Source organism: Oncorhynchus tshawytscha, unplaced genomic scaffold (genome assembly GCF_018296145.1).
Source record: "Oncorhynchus tshawytscha isolate Ot180627B unplaced genomic scaffold, Otsh_v2.0 Un_scaffold_1828_pilon_pilon, whole genome shotgun sequence".
Taxonomy (NCBI): Eukaryota; Metazoa; Chordata; class Actinopteri; order Salmoniformes; family Salmonidae; genus Oncorhynchus; species Oncorhynchus tshawytscha.
Genome location: NW_024609577.1, coordinates 122,107 through 140,148, shown reverse-complemented (window position 1 = coordinate 140,148; position 18,042 = coordinate 122,107). Strand labels below are relative to the sequence as shown.

At 49.3% G+C, this 18,042-nt stretch overlaps 1 protein-coding gene across 1 annotated transcript in view; it reads left to right on the top strand.

The window, feature by feature from the left end:
• LOC112240503 (adiponectin receptor protein 2-like) overlaps positions 1 to 18,042 on the top strand; it is a 71,023-nt gene that overhangs the window by 6,023 nt on the left and 46,958 nt on the right. The window contains 1 exon segment of the mRNA XM_042316028.1: positions 13,805 to 14,182. Within this exon segment, the coding sequence (XP_042171962.1) occupies positions 14,045 to 14,182 (138 nt within the window). The 5' untranslated portion in view covers positions 13,805 to 14,044.

Genomic DNA, 18,042 nt, shown 5'->3' with positions numbered 1-18,042 from the left:
CCACTCCTGACAGTTCTTATGATTGAAAGCCAGAGACAAAGCACCCAGTGTTGTGGAACTTGACACAAAGACACAGGCACACCAATCATTGGAGTTGGTGAGATGTGGAACACACCCAGAGACGGCTCCATTACCAGTGCCTCTTTCTTTCTCTGCTGTGTTTTGGTTGGACGAGCCTCTTTCTTTCTCTGCTGTGTTTTGGTTGGACGAGCCTCATTCTTTCTCTGCTGTGTTTTGGTTGGACGAGCCTCTTTCTTTCTCTGCTGTGTTTTGGTTGGACGAGCCTCTTTCTTTCTCTGCTGTGTTTTGGTTGGACGAGCCTCTTTCTTTCTCTGCTGTGTTTTGGTTGGACGAGCCTCTTTCTTTCTCTGCTGTGTTTTGGTTGGACGAGCCTCTTTCTTTCTCTGCTGTGTTTTGGTTGGACGAGCCTCTTTCTTTCTCTGCTGTGTTTTGGTTGGACGAGCCTCTTTCTTTCTCTGCTGTGTTTTGGTTGGACGAGCCTCATTCTTTCTCTGCTGTGTTTTGGTTGGACGAGCCTCATTCTTTCTCTGCTGTGTTTTGGTTGGACTAGTTTCTTGTGAGTCTCGGTGCTGAATGGATCACTGTGTTGGTTTGTATTATATACCCAGTTACAGAGGGAAGTTAGAGGCAGGAACAGAGAAGGGTAGATACGCCCTGGGCTGGTGGTCACGTTGACAAACTAAGGCCTTGATGAAAATACAGGGTGAAGGTGAACTTTAGGCTACTTTGGTGAATTTGTAAAGCATGCAAGACCAGACATTGTGAGATGCAGATTACCAAAACATATGAGCACACTTCTGCCTTCCCCTCCTCTCTCCCCCTCCTGCTGGCCTGCCTGCTCTCTCTCTCCCCCTCTTGCTGGCCTGCCTGCTCTCTCTCTCCCCTCTTGCTGGCCTGCCTGCTCTCTCTCTCTCTCCCTCCTGCTGGCCTGCCTGCTCTCGCTCTCTCCCCCTCCTGCTGGCCTGCCTGCTCTCGCTCTCTCCCTCCTGCTGGCCTGCCTGCTCTCTCTCTCTCTCCCTCCTGCTGGCCTGCCTGCTCTCTCTCTCCCCCTCCTGCTGGCCTGCCTGCTCTCGCTCTCTCCCTCCTGCTGGCCTGCCTGCTCTCTCTCTCTCTGCTCTCTCCCTCCTGCTGGCCTGCCTGCTCTCTCTCTCTCTCTCTCTCTCCTGCTCTCTCTCTCTCTCTCCCTCCTGCTGGCCTGCCTGCTCTCTCTCTCCCTCTCTCCTCCTGCTCTCTCCCTCCTGCTGGCCTGCCTGCTCTGTCTTTCTCTCTCCTCCTGCTGGCCTGCCTGCTCTCTCTCTCTCTCGCTCTCTCCCTCCTTCTGGCCTGCCTGCTCTCTCTCTCGCTCTCTCCCTCCTGCTGGCCTGCCTGCTCTCTCTCTCTCGCTCTCTCCCTCCTGCTGGCCTGCCTGCTTAGCTCTCGCTCTCTCGCTCTCTCCCTCCTGCTGGCCTGCCTGCTTACCTCTCTCTCTCTCTCCTGCTGGCCTGCCTGCTTACCTCGCTCCTGCTGGCCTGCCTGCTTACCTCTCTCTCGCCCTCCTGCTGGCCTGCCTGCTTACCTCTCTCTCGCCCTCCTGCTGGCCTGCCTGCTTACCTTACCTCTCTCGCCCTCCTGCTGGCCTGCCTGCTTACCTCTCTCTCGCCCTCCTGCTGGCCTGCCTGCTCTCTCTCTCTCCCCCCTCCTGCTGGCCTGCCTGTTCTCAATTCAATTTAAGGGCTTTATTGGCATGGAAAAAATGTTAACACAAAATGCCAAAACAAGTGAAGTACATAATAAACAAATGTGAAATAAACAATACAAATGAACAGGAAGCATTACACTCTCTCTCTCTCCCTGCTGCTCTCCTGCTTGATCTGTCTCTTGGCTAATGATGAAAATGTGTTCAGTCTTTGGTCTGTTCCATGTAGAATATCCTAGCCTATTCATGTAGAATATCCTAGCCTATTCATGTAGAATAGCCTAGCCTAGTCGTGTAGAGAATAGCCTAGCCTAGTCGTGTAGAGAATAGCCTAGCCTAGTCGTGTAGAGAATAGCCTAGCCTAGTCGTGTAGAGAATAGCCTAGCCTAGTCGTGTAGAGAATAGCCTAGCCTAGTCGTGTAGAGAATAGCCTAGCCTAGTCGTGGATGACATCAACGTCGCCTGGAAACAGAGGTATCGTCGGGCCATTCTTGCGAGCACAGGGTAACCTACTTCTCATTTTTGCCCCATATGAAATGACAGCAGGCTGCCAGTAGCCTTTATTCATGACCCTTTCAGATATAATGGAATGCGGCCCCTAGAAAGCGTCTCGGCTGTGGCATGCCTGTCTGTTATGCTACTGATGTTTACATTTTATTTTTTATTCACCATGTATTTAACTAGGCAAGTCAGTTAAAAACAAATTATTTCGGTTACTGGCCCAACGCTCTAACCACTAGGCTACCCTGCCTCTAACCACTAGGCTACCCTGCCTCTAACCACTAGGCTACCCTGCCTCTAACCACTAGGCTACCCTGCCTCTAACCACTAGGCCACCACTAGGCTAACCACTAGCCTCTAACCACTAGGCTCTAACCACTAGCCTCTAACCACTGCTACCCTGCCTCTAACCACTAGGCTGCCTGCCTCTAACCACTAGGCTACCCTGCCTCTAACCACTAGGCTACCCTGCCTCTAACCACTAGGCTACCCTGCCTCTAACCACTAGGCTACCCTGCCTCTAACCACTAGGCTACCCTGCCTCTAACCACTAGGCTACCCTGCCTCTAACCACTAGGCTACCCTGCCTCTAACCACTAGGCTACCCTGCCTCTAACCACTAGGCTACCCTGCCTCTAACCTTCTCTGGAGATATGAACGGGCATTTTACTGGTCTGTAAAGGAATGAGGCTTCTGAAGCCATTATTCTGCATTGTAAATTGACGTGGAATGTAATGAGTTTGGCCCCAGTGGTCATAATAGGGCCATTATTCTGTATTGTAAATTGACGTAGAATTTAATTATTTTTTTTTGTACGGAAAACCGAGAAAAGAATGTCTGTTTTTAAGCGTTAAGCAAAATGGTTAATTTGCCACATCCCCAGTGTGTAACACAAGGTCAAGACAGATAACATGTTCAATGTACCTGCTGTGACACCAGCAGGTATTTCACCTTTCCTCTAGAAAGACAGGTTCCCACATCATCCTAGGCCTCATGCAAACTAGTCTAGCATCACGACACACCTGTCCTTTGTCTTTACGTGCTTGTCTAACTGGTTCTACTGGTTCCCCAAAGACAACTAGCAAAACGGTCAACTTTCAAAACCAATCTCGTGTGTGTGTGTGTGTGTGTGTGTGTGTGTGTGTGTGTGTGTGTGTGTGTGTGTAAGAGAGAAGGCTCTGAAAACAGAAGTGACATTAACCCAGAATATTTTCATCTGTCAATCTTCTGTAACTGAACTATTGTAGCTCAGTTTCATGTTGGTTGGACAGAACCTGCGGTGATTGACAGGTGCAGTAAATTGTGACCCGGAGGGTTTGTGTATTTGTTGTGTATAACTAGTTTGACTCTTACAACCTGTGCTGCCTGCTTTGTCACTTTCAAATGTCACTTCTCTCTCTTTAGAGGGAGGTAGCTACTAGCTAGGTAGCGTGTTGTGTTCCAGGCTAGAGGGAGGTAGCTACTAGCTAGGTAGCGTGTTGTGTTCCAGGCTAGAGGGAGGTAGCTACTAGCTAGGTAGCGTGTTGTGTTCCAGGCTAGAGGGAGGTAGCTACTAGCTAGGTAGCTGTTAGATATGTGTCGTGGATATATGACGCTCACTCTCTCCCGCTCACTGCAGGTTCTACATAAACCAGGCTTTAATGTATCCAGAACGGTCACAGCGTCACACCAACTGCTAGGCTAAACTCCATGATCTCAACCTATTGTTCAGTCACACATCCCCTCTTCAACACACACTGACCCCCCCCTCGAGCCTTAAAACTCCTCCATTCACCATCAATTCTCCTCTCAAAAGCTCCTTGCTCTTTGTCGCTCACAAAAGAGAGAGAAATCAATTCTCAATGACATTTCTTCTTCCCTCTTTCAGCCCTGCTCTATTTCCCTCTCCATCAGGCAACGTAATTGATTTGTCTATTCCTCTGCTACAGAAAAAGTAAGGCCTGTCTCTGGCTGAACACGGAGAATCCACTCCATCAACTCCTTGGGAGGTCTTTTCTTATTATGGAGTCTTTCTGTTTTCCGAATGGCACCCTATACCCTATGTAGTGCACTCCTTTAGACCGGAGCCCTTTGGTAATGTAGTGCACTACTTTTGACCAGAGCCCATTGTAGTGTAGCATGGTATACCGGTACCACCGTAATATCAGCCTACCAAAATGTCATATGATAGTACCACATTTTTCATCCCTACCGATCTAAAGAACCTGCTGGATCACTCACCTGCTTCTCTCTGTTAGCCATCACTCACCTGCTTCTCTCTGTCAGCTGCGTCTCCTTCCAGCCATCACTCACCTGCTTCTCTCTGTCAGCTGCTTCTCCTTCCAGCCATCACTCACCTGCTTCTCCTTCTGCCATCACCTGCTTCTCCTTCCAGCCATCACTCACCTGCTTCTCTCTGTCAGCTGCGTCTCCTCCCAGCCATCACTCACCTGCTTCTCTGTCAGCTGCGTCTCCTTCCAGCCATCACTCACCTGCTTCTCCTTCCAGCCATCACTCACCTGCTTCTCTGTCAGCACTTCCTGTGTATCTATTTCCCCATCAGTTTTACATATAGTTTATCTGTGATGGAGAGGGAGGGTTCAGTCCCTGATGGGTCTTCTGATGTTACATTTGACTCATTGGAGCAGAGCAAAGTTAATGCATTGGATATCATTTCATCCCTGGTATAACCAGGAGCACAAGGCCAGTCTGATTGGCTCTGCTAGTTCGCTGTCATGCAGCAATGCCAGAGAGGAAAAACCACTTCACGACGGTTAAACAAACCTGACCCAACTTTTCTCTCTTCCTGCTTGATTTCGCGCATTTTGATATAATTTCACAAACCGTGTCGCGGGCCGTTTTTAAACTGATCCCGGCCCACTAATTATTGGTTTGATGACAACGTTGTTCAGTCAACCTGGTAACTTGGCAGTAGGTTTAGACACATCTGATTGGCCCCTGAAGAAAGGAAAATGCAGTATTCTATTATAGTGAACAGGGTGTAGTTAATTCAATGTGTTGTATTAGTAGCTGTGTGAATATCAGGGAACAGTGTGAATATCAGGGAACATTGTGTAGCTGTGTGAATATCAGGGAACAGTGAGTAGCTGTGTGAATATCAGGGAACAGTGAGTAGCTGTGTGAATATCAGGGAACATGTGTAGCTGTGTGAATATCAGGGAACATTGAGTAGCTGTGTGAATATCAGGGAACATTGAGTAGCTGTGTGAATATCAGGGAACAGTTATTCAGTGAACCGTGAGTAGCTGTGTGAATATCAAATCAAATCAAATGTATTTATATAGCCCTTCGTACATCAGCTGATATCTCAAAGTGCTGTACAGAAACCCAGCCTAAAACCCCAAACAGCAAGCAATGCAGGTGTAGAAGCACGGTGGCTAGGAAAAACTCCCTAGAAAGGCCAAAACCTAGGAAGAAACCTAGAGAGGAACCAGGCTATGTGGGGTGGCCAGTCCTCTTCTGGCTGTGCCGGGTGGAGATTATAACAGAACATGGCCAAGATGTTCAAATGTTCATAAATGACCAGCATGGTCGAATAATAATAATAAGGCAGAACAGTTGAAACTGGAGCAGCAGCACAGTCAGGTGGAAGTTGAAACTAGAGCAGCAGCATGGCCAGGTGGACTGGGGACAGCAAGGAGTCATCATGTCAGGTAGTCCTGGGGCATGGTCCTAGGGCTCAGGTCAGGAAACTGGAACAGCAGCATGGCCAGGTGGACTGGGGACAGGTCATCATGTCAGGTAGTCCTGGGGCATGGTCCTAGGGCTCAGGTCCTCCGAGAGAGAAAGAAAGAGAGAAGGAGAGAATTAGAGAACGCACACTTAGATTCACACAGGACACCGAATAGGACAGGAGAAGTACTCCAGATATAACAAACTGACCCCAGCCCCCGACACAAACTACTGCAGCATAAATACTGGAGGCTGAGACAGGAGGGGTCAGGAGACACTGTGGCCCCATCCGAGGACACCCCGGACAGGGCCAAACAGGAAGGATATAACCCCACCCACTTTGCCAAAGCACAGCTCCCACACCACTAGAGGGATATCTTCAACCACCAACTTACCATCCTGAGACAAGGCTGAGTATAGCCCACAAAGATCTCCGCCACGGCACAACCCAAGGGGGGGGCGCCAACCCAGACAGGATGACCACAACAGTGAATCAACCCACTCAGGTGACGCACCCCCTCCAGGGACGGCATGAGAGAGCCCCAGTAAGCCAGTGACCCAGCCCCTGTAATAGGGTTAGAGGCAGAGAATCCCAGTGGAAAGAGGGGAACCGGCCAGGCAGAGACAGCAAGGGCGGTTCGTTGCTCCAGAGCCTTTCCGTTCACCTTCCCACTCCTGGGCCAGTATTATTATATCAGGGAACAGTGAGTAGCTGTGTGAATATCAGGGAACAGTGTGTAGCTGTGTGAATATCAGGGAACAGTGTGAATATCAGGGAACAGTGTGGAACAGTGTGAATATCAGGGAACATTGAGTAGCTGTGTGAATATCAGGGAACAGTGTGTAGCTGTGTGAATATCAGGGAACATTGAGTAGCTGTGTGAATATCAGGGAACAGTGAGTAGCTGTGTGAATATCAGGGAACAGTGAGTAGCTGTGTGAATATCAGGGAACAGTGAGTAGCTGTGTGAATATCAGGGAACAGTGTGTAGCTGTGTGAATATCAGGGAACAGTGTGTAGCTGTGTGAATATCAGGGAACAGTGTGTAGCTGTGTGAATATCAGGGAACAGTGTGTAGCTGTGTGAATATCAGGGAACAGTGTGTAGCTGTGTGAATATCAGGGAACATTGAGTAGCTGTGTGAATATCAGGGAACAGATTTTGTGTAGCTGTGTGAATATCAGGGAACAGATTTTGTGTAGCTGTGTGAATATCAGGGAACAGATTTTGTGTAGCTGTGTGAATATCAGGGAACAGATTTTGTGTAGCTGTGTGAATATCAGGGAACAGATTTTGTGTAGCTGTGTGAATATCAGGGAACAGATTTTGTGTAGCTGTGTGAATATCAGGGAACAGATTTTGTGTAGCTGTGTGAATATCAGGGAACAGATTTTGTGTAGCTGTGTGAATATCAGGGAACAGATTTTGTGTAGCTGTGTGAATATCAGGGAACAGATTTTGTTGTGTGAATATCAGGGAACAGATTTTGTGCTGTGTGAATATCAGGGAACAGATTTTGTGTAGCTGTGTGAATATCAGGGAACAGATTTTGTGTAGCTGTGTGAATATCAGGGAACAGATTTTGTGTAGCTGTGTGAATATCAGGGAACAGTGAGTAGCTGTGTGAATATCAGGGAACAGATTTTGTGTAGCTGTGTGAATAATCAGGGAACAGATTTTGTGTAGCTGTGTGAATATCAGGGAACAGATTTTGTGTAGCTGTGTGAATATCAGGGAACAGATTTTGTGTAGCTGATGCCCTAACATTTATTAAACAGGAACACGTGTCGGGGGATGGGGACGAACAGGACGCTAGGCCACTCTGAACACCTGGGTCAGTGGTATCTAGTTCTGGGGAGCTGGGTTCCTTGGGTCAGTGTGGGATTCATCCCAAATTGCACCCTATTCCCTTTATAATGCACTATGGGCCCATAGGGCTCTGATCTAAACTAGTGCCCTGAATAGGGAATAGGGTGCCAGGCATGGTGTCCTCTCCAGTTATGACCTGCCCTCCCTTCTCTCCACTCACTCCCCTCTCTCCCGAACAAGGCCTATTCTGCTATTGGATAGAATAGCCAAGCTCTAATACAGAGATGATGCCTGTGGTTTCTCTATCATGGTTTTAAACTGGGAAAGATTTGGCTCTGATGAAACTCAATGTAGCCCTGTGGTGGAGGCTGAAGGTGTCTATTGACAGCTGGAACAGTGATACATTAGATTGATACTTTATTGGTTCCAGATCTAACTCCCTCATTATACTGAGAGTTGATTGGTTCCAGATCCAACTCCATCATTATACTGAGAGTTGATTGGTTCCAGGTCCAACTCTCTCTGTATACTGAGAGTTGAGTGTGTGTGTGTGCGCCAAATGAGCACATCTCTTCTGGAGCACAGCACAGTGGGATGTAGCTAGTTCTACAGCCAGTAAAGCCAGCCGTAAAGCCAGCCCTGCAGCCTGTAAAGCCAGCCCTGCAGCCTGTAAAGCCAGCCCTGCAGCCTGTAAAGCCAGCCCTGCAGCCTGTAAAGCCAGCCCTGCAGCCTGTAAAGCCAGCCCTGCAGCCTGTAAAGCCAGCCCTGCAGCCTGTAAAGCCAGCCAGCCCTGCAGCCTGTAAAGCCAGCCCTACAAGCCAGCAAAGCAGCCTGTAAGCCCTTGCAGCCAGCCCTACAGCCAGCAAAGCCAGCCCTACAGCCTAGCCTATAGAGCCAGCCCTTGCAGCCAGCCTATAAAGCCAGCCCTACAGCCAGCCCTACAGCCAGCCTGTAAAGCCAGCCCTAGCAGCCTGTAAAGCCAGCCAGCCTAAAGCCAGCCCTACAGCCAGCCCTACAGCCTGTAAAGCCAGCCCTAGCCAGCCTGTAAAGCCAGCCAGCCCAGCCAGCCTGTAAAGCCCAGCCCTGCAGCCAGCCTGTAAAGCCCGCCCTGCAGCCAGCCTGTAAAGCCAGCCCTGCAGCCTGTAAAGCCCAGCCCTGCAGCCTGTAAAGCCAGCCAGCCCTGCCAGCCTGTAAAGCCAGCCCTAGAGCCAGCCCTGCAGCCTGTAAAGCCAGCCTGTAAAGCCAGCCCTACAGCCAGCCTGTAAAGCCAGCCCTAGCCCGTAAAGCCAGCCCGCCAGCCCTGCAGCCAGCCCTGCAGCCAGCCTGTAAAGCCAGCCCTACCAGCCAGCCAGCCCTACAGCCAGCCCTAGCCAGCCAGCCCCCTACAGCCAGCCTGTAAAGCCAGCCCTGCAGCCAGCCTGTAAGCCAGCCCTGCAGCCAGCCTGTAAAGCCAGCCCTACAGCCAGCCTGTAAAGCAGCCCTGCAGCCAGCCTGTAAAGCCAGCCCTGCAGCCAGCCTGTAAAGCCAGCCCTGCAGCCAGCCTGTACAGCCAGCCCTGCAGCCAGCCTGTAAAGCCAGCCAGCCCTGCAGCCAGCCTGTAAAGCCAGCCCTGCAGCCAGCCTGTAAAGCCAGCCCTGCAGCCAGCCTGTAAAGCCAGCCCTGCAGCCAGCCTGTAAAGCCAGCCCTGCAGCCAGCCTGTAAAGCCAGCCCTGCAGCTAGCCTGTAAAGCCAGCCCTACAGCCAGCCCTAGCCTGTAAAGCCAGCCCTACAGCCTGTAAAGCCAGCCTGTAAAGCCAGCCCTACAGCCAGCCTGTAAAGCCAGCCCTACAGCCAGCCTGTAAAGCCAGCCCTACAGCCAGCCTGTAAAGCCAGCCCTACAGCCAGCCTGTAAAGCCAGCCCTACAGCTGCTGTGACTGTACTGATGTGTTTCAGGACACAGCACAACTCATCTAGTTAGCTAGGGCCTCCATGGTCCCACAGCTGATGATGCAGAGGAAATTGAACACATTTGTGTGTGTGTGTGTAATGAGCGACTGGGTAGACCCACTCAGTCTTGACAGATTTGCATATTCTTCTCTTTTGTCTGTAAGAAACGGTGGTGTTATCCACCAGGGACATTGTCCACACTCTGCTTCCTGTTTCCTTTCCTCCTGCATGTCTCAGACAGTGTCGCCAAGCTTAACCTGATGCATTTGTAATATGCCCTGTCTACAAAATATTGGTCTTGAAAACACTGTTCTTTCGAATAGAAATATTGACCCAATATTGTATCGGTGTTAGATGTGCTGTGCTGGAAGTTTTTAGAAGTTAACAAGCGTGATATGTAGTCTATTTCATGGTGTGTATTTTCTCATTCTGAGGAATTGGTGCGAAAGGGTGTCGATTGGCTGGTTAATTCTGTATGCAGCTCATCAGACTGGAGACATTTGAACATATATACACACACACACACACACAATCTGTTCCTATCAAGCTTCACTGGAACAAAGTGACTTGTCTCGGTGCCTGTTAGATGGTTTTCCTGCCAGTTCCCATCTGTTCTGGGGGCATCCCAAATGGTCTGGACCACACAGGCCTCGACCATACGGTCATTTAAATATAACATGCATTTAAAAAAACCTCTAATTTCAGCCTTCCTATGTGTCCTTGGGCAGTTTTCTCCCCCATGTAGAAATGTGAAATCTTTCTCACTAACCATGGTTCCATTCACAGTTTTTATGAGTTAAGTCGTACCCTATTAAATAATATCCCAACAGCTGTGAAGAAAGCAGGACGTTTCGGGACATTTATAAAATATCCCAACAGCTGTGAAGAAAGCAGGACGTTTCGGGACAATATATAATAAAACATTTAAAAATGCCAACAGATAATTTGTTCAACACGGTGGGATGTTTTTGTGACAGTAATATTAATTATGTGAGAAAATGAGGTAGAAACACCTTTCTGGGTAAATATTGACATAATAACCGTATGGAAGTAAACCCTGGAGTAACGTGATGACATGGTGTTTGGTCGTCAGACTAGTCAGGATCGAGGGAAAGATGAATGGAGCAAAGTACAGAGAGATCCTTGATGAAAACCTGCTCCAGAGCACTTAGGACCTCTGACTGGGGTGAAGTTGACTTTTCAACAGGACAACGACCCTAAGCACACAGCCAAGACAACACAGGAGTGGCTTTTGGGACTAGTCTCTGAATGACCTTGAGTGGCCCAGACTTGAACCCGATCGAATATCTCTGGAGAGATCTGAAAATAGCTGTGCAGCGACGCTCCCCATCCAACCTGACAGAGCTGGAGAGGATCTGCAGAGAAGAATGGGAGAAACTCCTCAAATACAGAGGTGCCAAGCTTGTAGCGCCATAGCCAAGAAGACTCAAGGCTGTAATCACCGTCAAGTGCTTCAACAAAGTACTGAGTAAAGGGTCTGAATACTTCTGGAAATGTGATATTTCAGTAAATTTGCCAACTTTTCTAAAAACCTGTTTTTCCTCTGTCATTATTGTGTGTGGGTTGGGGGGGGGGACAATTTTAATAAGTTTTAGTATAAGGCTGTAACGTAACAATGTGGGACAGGTCAAGGGGTCTGAATACTTTCCGATTGCACTGTATAGGTTTCACATTTAGCCTTGGCCAAAACGGGAATAGGCCATTTGGCATGTCGCCCTGCTGAGTGCCTCCTGCGCCGTTGTGCGCCGCCAGACTCCGAGTGGTGCAGTCATGTTCAAATATGTCATCACCGTTGACGATGGCTGTCAAACATGGTGGATAGTATCGTAGAATCGCCCAACCGTTCTGTATAGCGACTAGGGATGGCATTTGAGGAACACATGGCTTTGTCATCAGCAACACCATCTGCTAGCCAGGCATTGTCTTTTTGAATGCATTTAATGTTCCTCCTCCCTCTAAAACATCTTCCTGTTCCCTTGTTGTTCCCCAGCAGAGGGCTTGGATGTTGTCCAAGTTATGCTCTATAATTGGAAGGTAATGCGTGATGGGAAGTGGAATCAATCACAGGATGTTGTTTTTCTGATTGTGTGTACGGACTAGCCTGGTCTACAGGTCTGACTGTGTGTGCGGACCAGCCTGGTCTACAGGTCTGACTGTGTGTGCGGACCAGCCTGGTCTACGGGTCTGACTGTGTGTGCGGACCAGCCTGGTCTACGGGTCTGACTGTGTGTGCGGACCAGCCTGGTCTACGGGTCTGACCAGCCTGGTCTACGGGTCTGTGTGTGCGGACCAGCCTGGTCTACTGGGTCTGGTGTGTGCGGACCAGCCTGTGTGCGGACCAGCCTGGTCTGTGCGGGTCTGACTGTGTGTGCGGACCAGCCTGGTCTACGGGTCTGACTGTGTGTGCGGACCAGCCTGGTCTACGGGTCTGACTGTGTGTGCGGACCAGCCTGGTCTACGGGTCTGACTGTGTGTGCGGACTAGCCAATTCCTACACCGTCAGATCTTGGACCAGGCTATGAACTTATCAATGTCCTGTATCTTCCAGAAGCCAAAACAACCAGTGTTGATCTGTTAAGGCCTTCCGTACTTCGCTCTTTCCTTTTTTTCCTTTTTTTCCACAATCTTCTAGTCGACTGATTTATGTAGATGCATTCCTCTACACGCTACGACTGGCCCTCGTCTGATGTGAGAGCAGAGTGGTTGTGGTGTGTGTTTTTAGTGTGTCAATGTGTTTTAGTACGAGTACAGTGCGGACCCACCCCCATGCTGGCCGCGGGGGGGGGGGGATTTTGGGGCAGGTGGCAATTGGTGTGTGACTGACTACAAGGTCTTTTCAGGGATTAGTGAACGGGCCAAGCTGCACCGTGTGTGTGTGTGCATTGTGTGCTTGCACGTGTCCTGCAACTACTGGTGTGTAAGCATATAATTATATGCAGGTCAGGCTCACAGAGGGTGTTCCATACAGTGGTTCTGCACTGCAGTTCTCCTCCTGTCCCCATCCACCATAGAATTCCATGGTCCACGTCACAGTGTGCTGCCAGAGAGAAGAAGAGAGGGGGAGTTACAATGTGCTCCAGTGCTTCAGGCATGTTCACCTTGACTTGGCATCTGTGTGTGTGTGTGTAGTCTAGGCTTCTAGTCTGTAAAGGGAGTAATCTGGAATATGTTTTAGCTCCCCAGAGCTCTGTAGAACAGGGAGCTATAAACTATTGAACAAGCTCTTCTCTGTCCAGACTCCAGCAGCAGGCTTTGTGAGGTAGGTGGTATGTTTCTAGAATCTTCAATACAACACTTTACTGGCCTTGAAAATGAAAGGAGTCTCTACAGGTTTATACAGCAACACCTTACTGTCCTGGAAATGACAGGAGTCTCTACAGGTTCGTAGGCAGTCATTGAAAATAAGAATTTGTTCTTAACTGACTTGCCTAGTTTAAATAAAGGTACAGCAACACCTTACTGTCCTGGAAATGACAGGAGTCTCTACAGGTTTATACAGCAACACCTTACTGTCCTGGAAACAACAAGTCTTTGTTGCCTCATGGGGGGTGGGGAGGTGAAAGAGAAGGATGAAAGGAAGATCAGATGAGTGTCAGACTATTAGCCAGGAGAGGAAGAGGTTTGGAGAGAGAGAGAGGAGAGATGTTCAGTGTTTACAGCCAGAGAGGAGTCTTCTCTTTGTGTGGACTCTTGGGTTACTCTCCAGGTCCTTGGCATTGTAAGTCACTAAGCTACCCATCATGACACCCAACCGGACTGGTTATTGACCAATTGTGACCATTGACTGCAGACTGTGAGTGACATTTCACAGTGTGTAATGCTGACTTGTAATTCTCTGTCTGGGTCTAAATCTTGATAGAAGTATATCAATGAATGTCAACACTGTGTTTTCATGTAGACATAGTGGCTTGGGCCATATATCCTATAGATCATATCTGGGGCTATTTGGACATGTCAACAATCACTTTATTACCATAAAAATATTCATTTTGGGGTTCGGGGCCCCTCCCCTGCTGCGTGCTACACCAGTCCTTATCTGGTTTAACGCCCTAATACTGGCAAATACTAATAATTCATAACAAATTCAAAATAAGAACTAATTTCCTCTCTCCCTTCCTTCCCTTTCTCTTTCCTCCTCCCTCCCTTCCTGTCTCCTCTCCCTCTTCTCCTCCTTTAGGCTCCTTACCAGTCTACCGACCCCCACCCTTTCTGGCCAACAATCCGACCCCACCACCAGGCCTCAGTTACCCCTTTCCAGCTGGAGGAGGACCCTCCACCACCTCTACCAGTCCAGCCAGGCTGGTCAGTCCACAGCGGTCAGCGGGGGAGTATCAGGCCAGCAGCCAAGCTGGAGGGAGCCGGAGGAGGGGAGCTGGAGCCGCAGCAGAGGCCCTCAGGGGCCGAGGGCCCGGGCTTCATGTTGAGGTATAGAGGCTGTGGTACCGCTGCTACAGATGCTGATGGCACCACTACGGAGCAGATGGATCCGAGAGAGCAGCAGGAGGAGGATGATGTCATCTCAGACGGACACACGCACAACGGGGTAACTCTGAGGGTGAGTGAGGCTTTTAGAGGATCTGGGTTGATGATACCCACTGGTACGGCTGAGTGAATACACACACCCACACACCGTCCCTCTTGAGGTTACACACACACACACAACAATAAAGCTACTTGCTATCCCACAGACACTCATCACAATAACCGTATCCCATTTAAGAGACACCACAGCTCTCTGTGAGGGATAAATAAGATTTCATACATCCTGGGCTCAGCTGGCAGAGCTAGATAATGATCCAATCAGCATGAGAGCTCCGTACTCCTCATCATCCCATCTCCATCTCATTTCCTGCCTCTCTCACTGTGCTGCTGTGACGTCAGTATTGTACTTCACTAATGAAGAGGACTTCAGTAAAGATCTATACTCGACCATTCTCACAACAGGCATATTCTTGCTCTAGGGGGGGTTTTCATATCAAGCACAGATAAACGGATAAATCCAAGTGTGTGTGTGTGACTGTAACTGTGTGTGTGAGATTCAAAGAGCCAAGCAGGCATCCTATGTCTTTGGTGTACTATTGCTTTCATTTAGGCCCGGGAGAGAGAAGCTAGTCTGCCCCCTGAGGCATGAGACAACACAATGGTTTAATGATCTGTGTCTGTTCTGCTGCTGCTAGTTCGTGAGACTGATCCATCACTGAGTGCTGAATAGAAGCAGTCAAGCTGGCCTGGATAGGAGAAATACACTGTAAGTCAGTGTTTCTCAGAGAGCTGAATACAGGCAGTCTGACCTGAGGTCCGGTCTGAAGGTAGCAGATGACCTGAGGTCGGTCTGAAGGTAGCAGATGACCTGAGGTCCGGTCTGACGGTAGGAGATGGCCTGAGGTCGGGTCTGACGGTAGGAGATGGCCTGAGGTCGGGTCTGACGGTAGGAGATGGCCTGAGGTCGGGTCTGACGGTAGGAGATGGCCTGAGGTCGGGTCTGACGGTAGGAGATGGCCCGAGGTCGGGTCTGACGGTAGGAGATGGCCTGAGGTCGGGTCTGACGGTAGGAGATGGCCTTCCTTGTCTTCTGCACCCGTTTTGGTCAATAGTGAGCACACACACACACACACCCCACACACACAGTGTTAATCCCTGGCTTCTGATCTGCGTGTAGTCTTTCATGTAAAGCCAGCCCTGTGATGCCTGGTAACCCAATACAGCTGCTGTTGATATTCAGGAGAGGAGAGCAGCCTGCCATGTTGCTCTCCCCGGTTGGTCCTGGATGCTGCTGTGTGGTCTGGGCTGATAGGTGTAAGGCTAGTTATCAAAACATGGTTTGGCTTTGGATGATTTAAACAGTCTGGGTCTGGAGTATAGGGACTGGGGTATAGGGCCTGGACTGGGGTATAGGGCCTGGACTGGGGTATAGGGCCTGGACTGGGGTATAGGGCCTGGACTGGGGTATAGGGCCTGGACTGGGGTGGGGGACTGGGGTATAGGGCCTGGACTGGACTGGGGTACTGGACTGGGGTATAGGGCCTGGACTGGACTGGGGTATAGGGCCTGGACTGGACTGGGGTATAGGGCCTGGACTGGACTGGGGTATAGGGCCTGGACTGGACTGGGGTATAGGGCCTGGACTGGACTGGGGTATAGGGCCTGGGCTGGGATGGGGTATAGGGCCTGGACTGGACTGGGGTATAGGGCCTGGACTGGACTGGGGGCTATAGGGCCTGGACTGGATGGACTGGACTACTGGACTGGGGGTATAGGGCCTGGGGGGTATAGGGACTGGGGTATAGGGCCTGGGCCTATAGGGATGGGGTATAGGGCCTGGGCTATGGACTGGGGTATAGGGCCTGGGCTGGACTGGGGTATAGGGCCTGGGCCTATAGGGATGGGCTATAGGGCCTGGGCTGGACTGGGGTATAGGGCCTGGGGTATAGGACTGGGGTATAGGGGATGGACTGGGGTATAGGGCCTGGGGTGGACTGGGGTATAGGGCCTGGGCTGGGGACTGGGGTAGGGCCTGGACTGGACTGGGGTATAGGGCCTGGACTGGGGTATAGGGCCTGGCCTATAGGACTGGGGTATAGGGCCTGGACTGGGGTATAAGGCCTGGACTGGGGTATAAGGCCTGGGGTATAAGGACTGGGCTATAGGGCCTGGACTGGGCTATAGGGCCTGGGCTGGGCTATAGGGCCTGGACTGGGCTATAGGGCCTGGACCGGGCTATAGGGCTGGGTGTCATTACCTCTGTCATCACAGTAGTAATGACAGCCCACTGCCTCCTTAACAGGTCTCATCAGAGCTACTGTAGCAGTGGTGTCACCATACCTGGAAACTAGGCCCCTCGTGCCAACTGTCGGCCCCTCGTGCCAACTGTCGGCCCCTCGTGCCAACTGTCGGCCCCTCGTGCCAACTGTTGGCCTAAGGTGTTTTTGTCAAGTAACCTTCAAGCAGAGTATAGCTGATTTGTTTATCTAAGACAGTGGTTCCCCAACTTTTTATAGTATGCCATCATTGTAAGCCTGCCACACACACGCTATACAATACATTTATTAACTTCTTCGATATAGGGGGCGCTCTTTTAATTTTTGGATGAAAAACGTTCCCGTTTTAAACAAGATATTTTGTCACGAAAAGATGCTCGACTATGCTTTGGAAATAGGGCCTTTGGAAAGAAAACACTGACGTTTCCAAAACTGCAAAGATATTGTCTGTGAGTGCCACAGAACTGATGTTACAGGCGAAACCCAGATAAAAATCCAATCAGGAAGTGCCGCATTTTTTTGAAACGGCCTCATGGCAGTGACTCCTTATATGGCTGTGAAGGAGCTAGGAGTCAGCTTACGTTTTCCACGTTTTCCCCAAGGTGTCTAGAGCATTGTGACGTATTTGTAGGCATATCATTGGAAGATTGACCATAAGAGACTACATCTACCAGGTGGTCGCTTGGTGTCCTCCGTTGCAATTATCGCGTAATCTCCAGCTGCAGTATTTTTCCGTTTGTTTCTGATGAGAAGCCAACTGCCACCACTGATAGATTATCGAATAGATATGTGAAAAACACCTTGAGGATTGATTCTAAACAACGTTTGCCATGTTTCTGTCGATATTATGGAGCTAATTTGGAAAAAGTTCGGCGTTGTAAGTGACTGCATTTTCCGGTATTTTTCTTAGCCAAACGTGATGAACAAAACGGAGCGATTTCGTCTACACAAATAATATTTTGGGAAAAAAATGAACATTTGCTATCTAACTAAGAGTCTCGTCATTGAAAACATCCGAAGTTCTTCAAAGGTAAATGATTTTATTTGAATGCTTTTCTTGTTTTTATGAAAATGTTGCATGCTGAATGCTAGGCTTAATGCTATGCTAGGCTATCAATACTCATACACAAATGCTTGTGTAGCTTTGGTTGAAAAGCATATTTAGAAAATCTGAGATGACAGTGTTAACAAAGGGCTAAGCTTGTGTTTCAATATATTTATTTCATTTCATTTGCGATTTTCATGAATAGGAAATGTTGCATCTAATGGTTGAGGCTATGATTACCTCCCGGATACGGGATTGGATTGCGTTAATCACCTGTGGTGAGTTTTTGTCACAACCCGGCTCAAGGGAAGTAACAAAGAACTCCTATAGGACTAGGGCACAAATAATAATAATCAATCATTTTGCTCTTTATTTAACAATCTTACATATAAAACCTTATTTGTTCATCGAAAATTGAATAACTCACCACAGGTTAATGAGAAGGGTTTTGCTTGAAAGGATGCACGTAACTCTGCAATGTTGTATTGGAGAGTCTGTCTTAAATCATTTTCCACACACAGCCTGTGCCTGTATTTAGTTTTCATGCTAGTGAGGGCCGAGAATCTACTCTCACATAGGTAAGTGGTTGCGAAGGGCATCCGTGTCTTAACA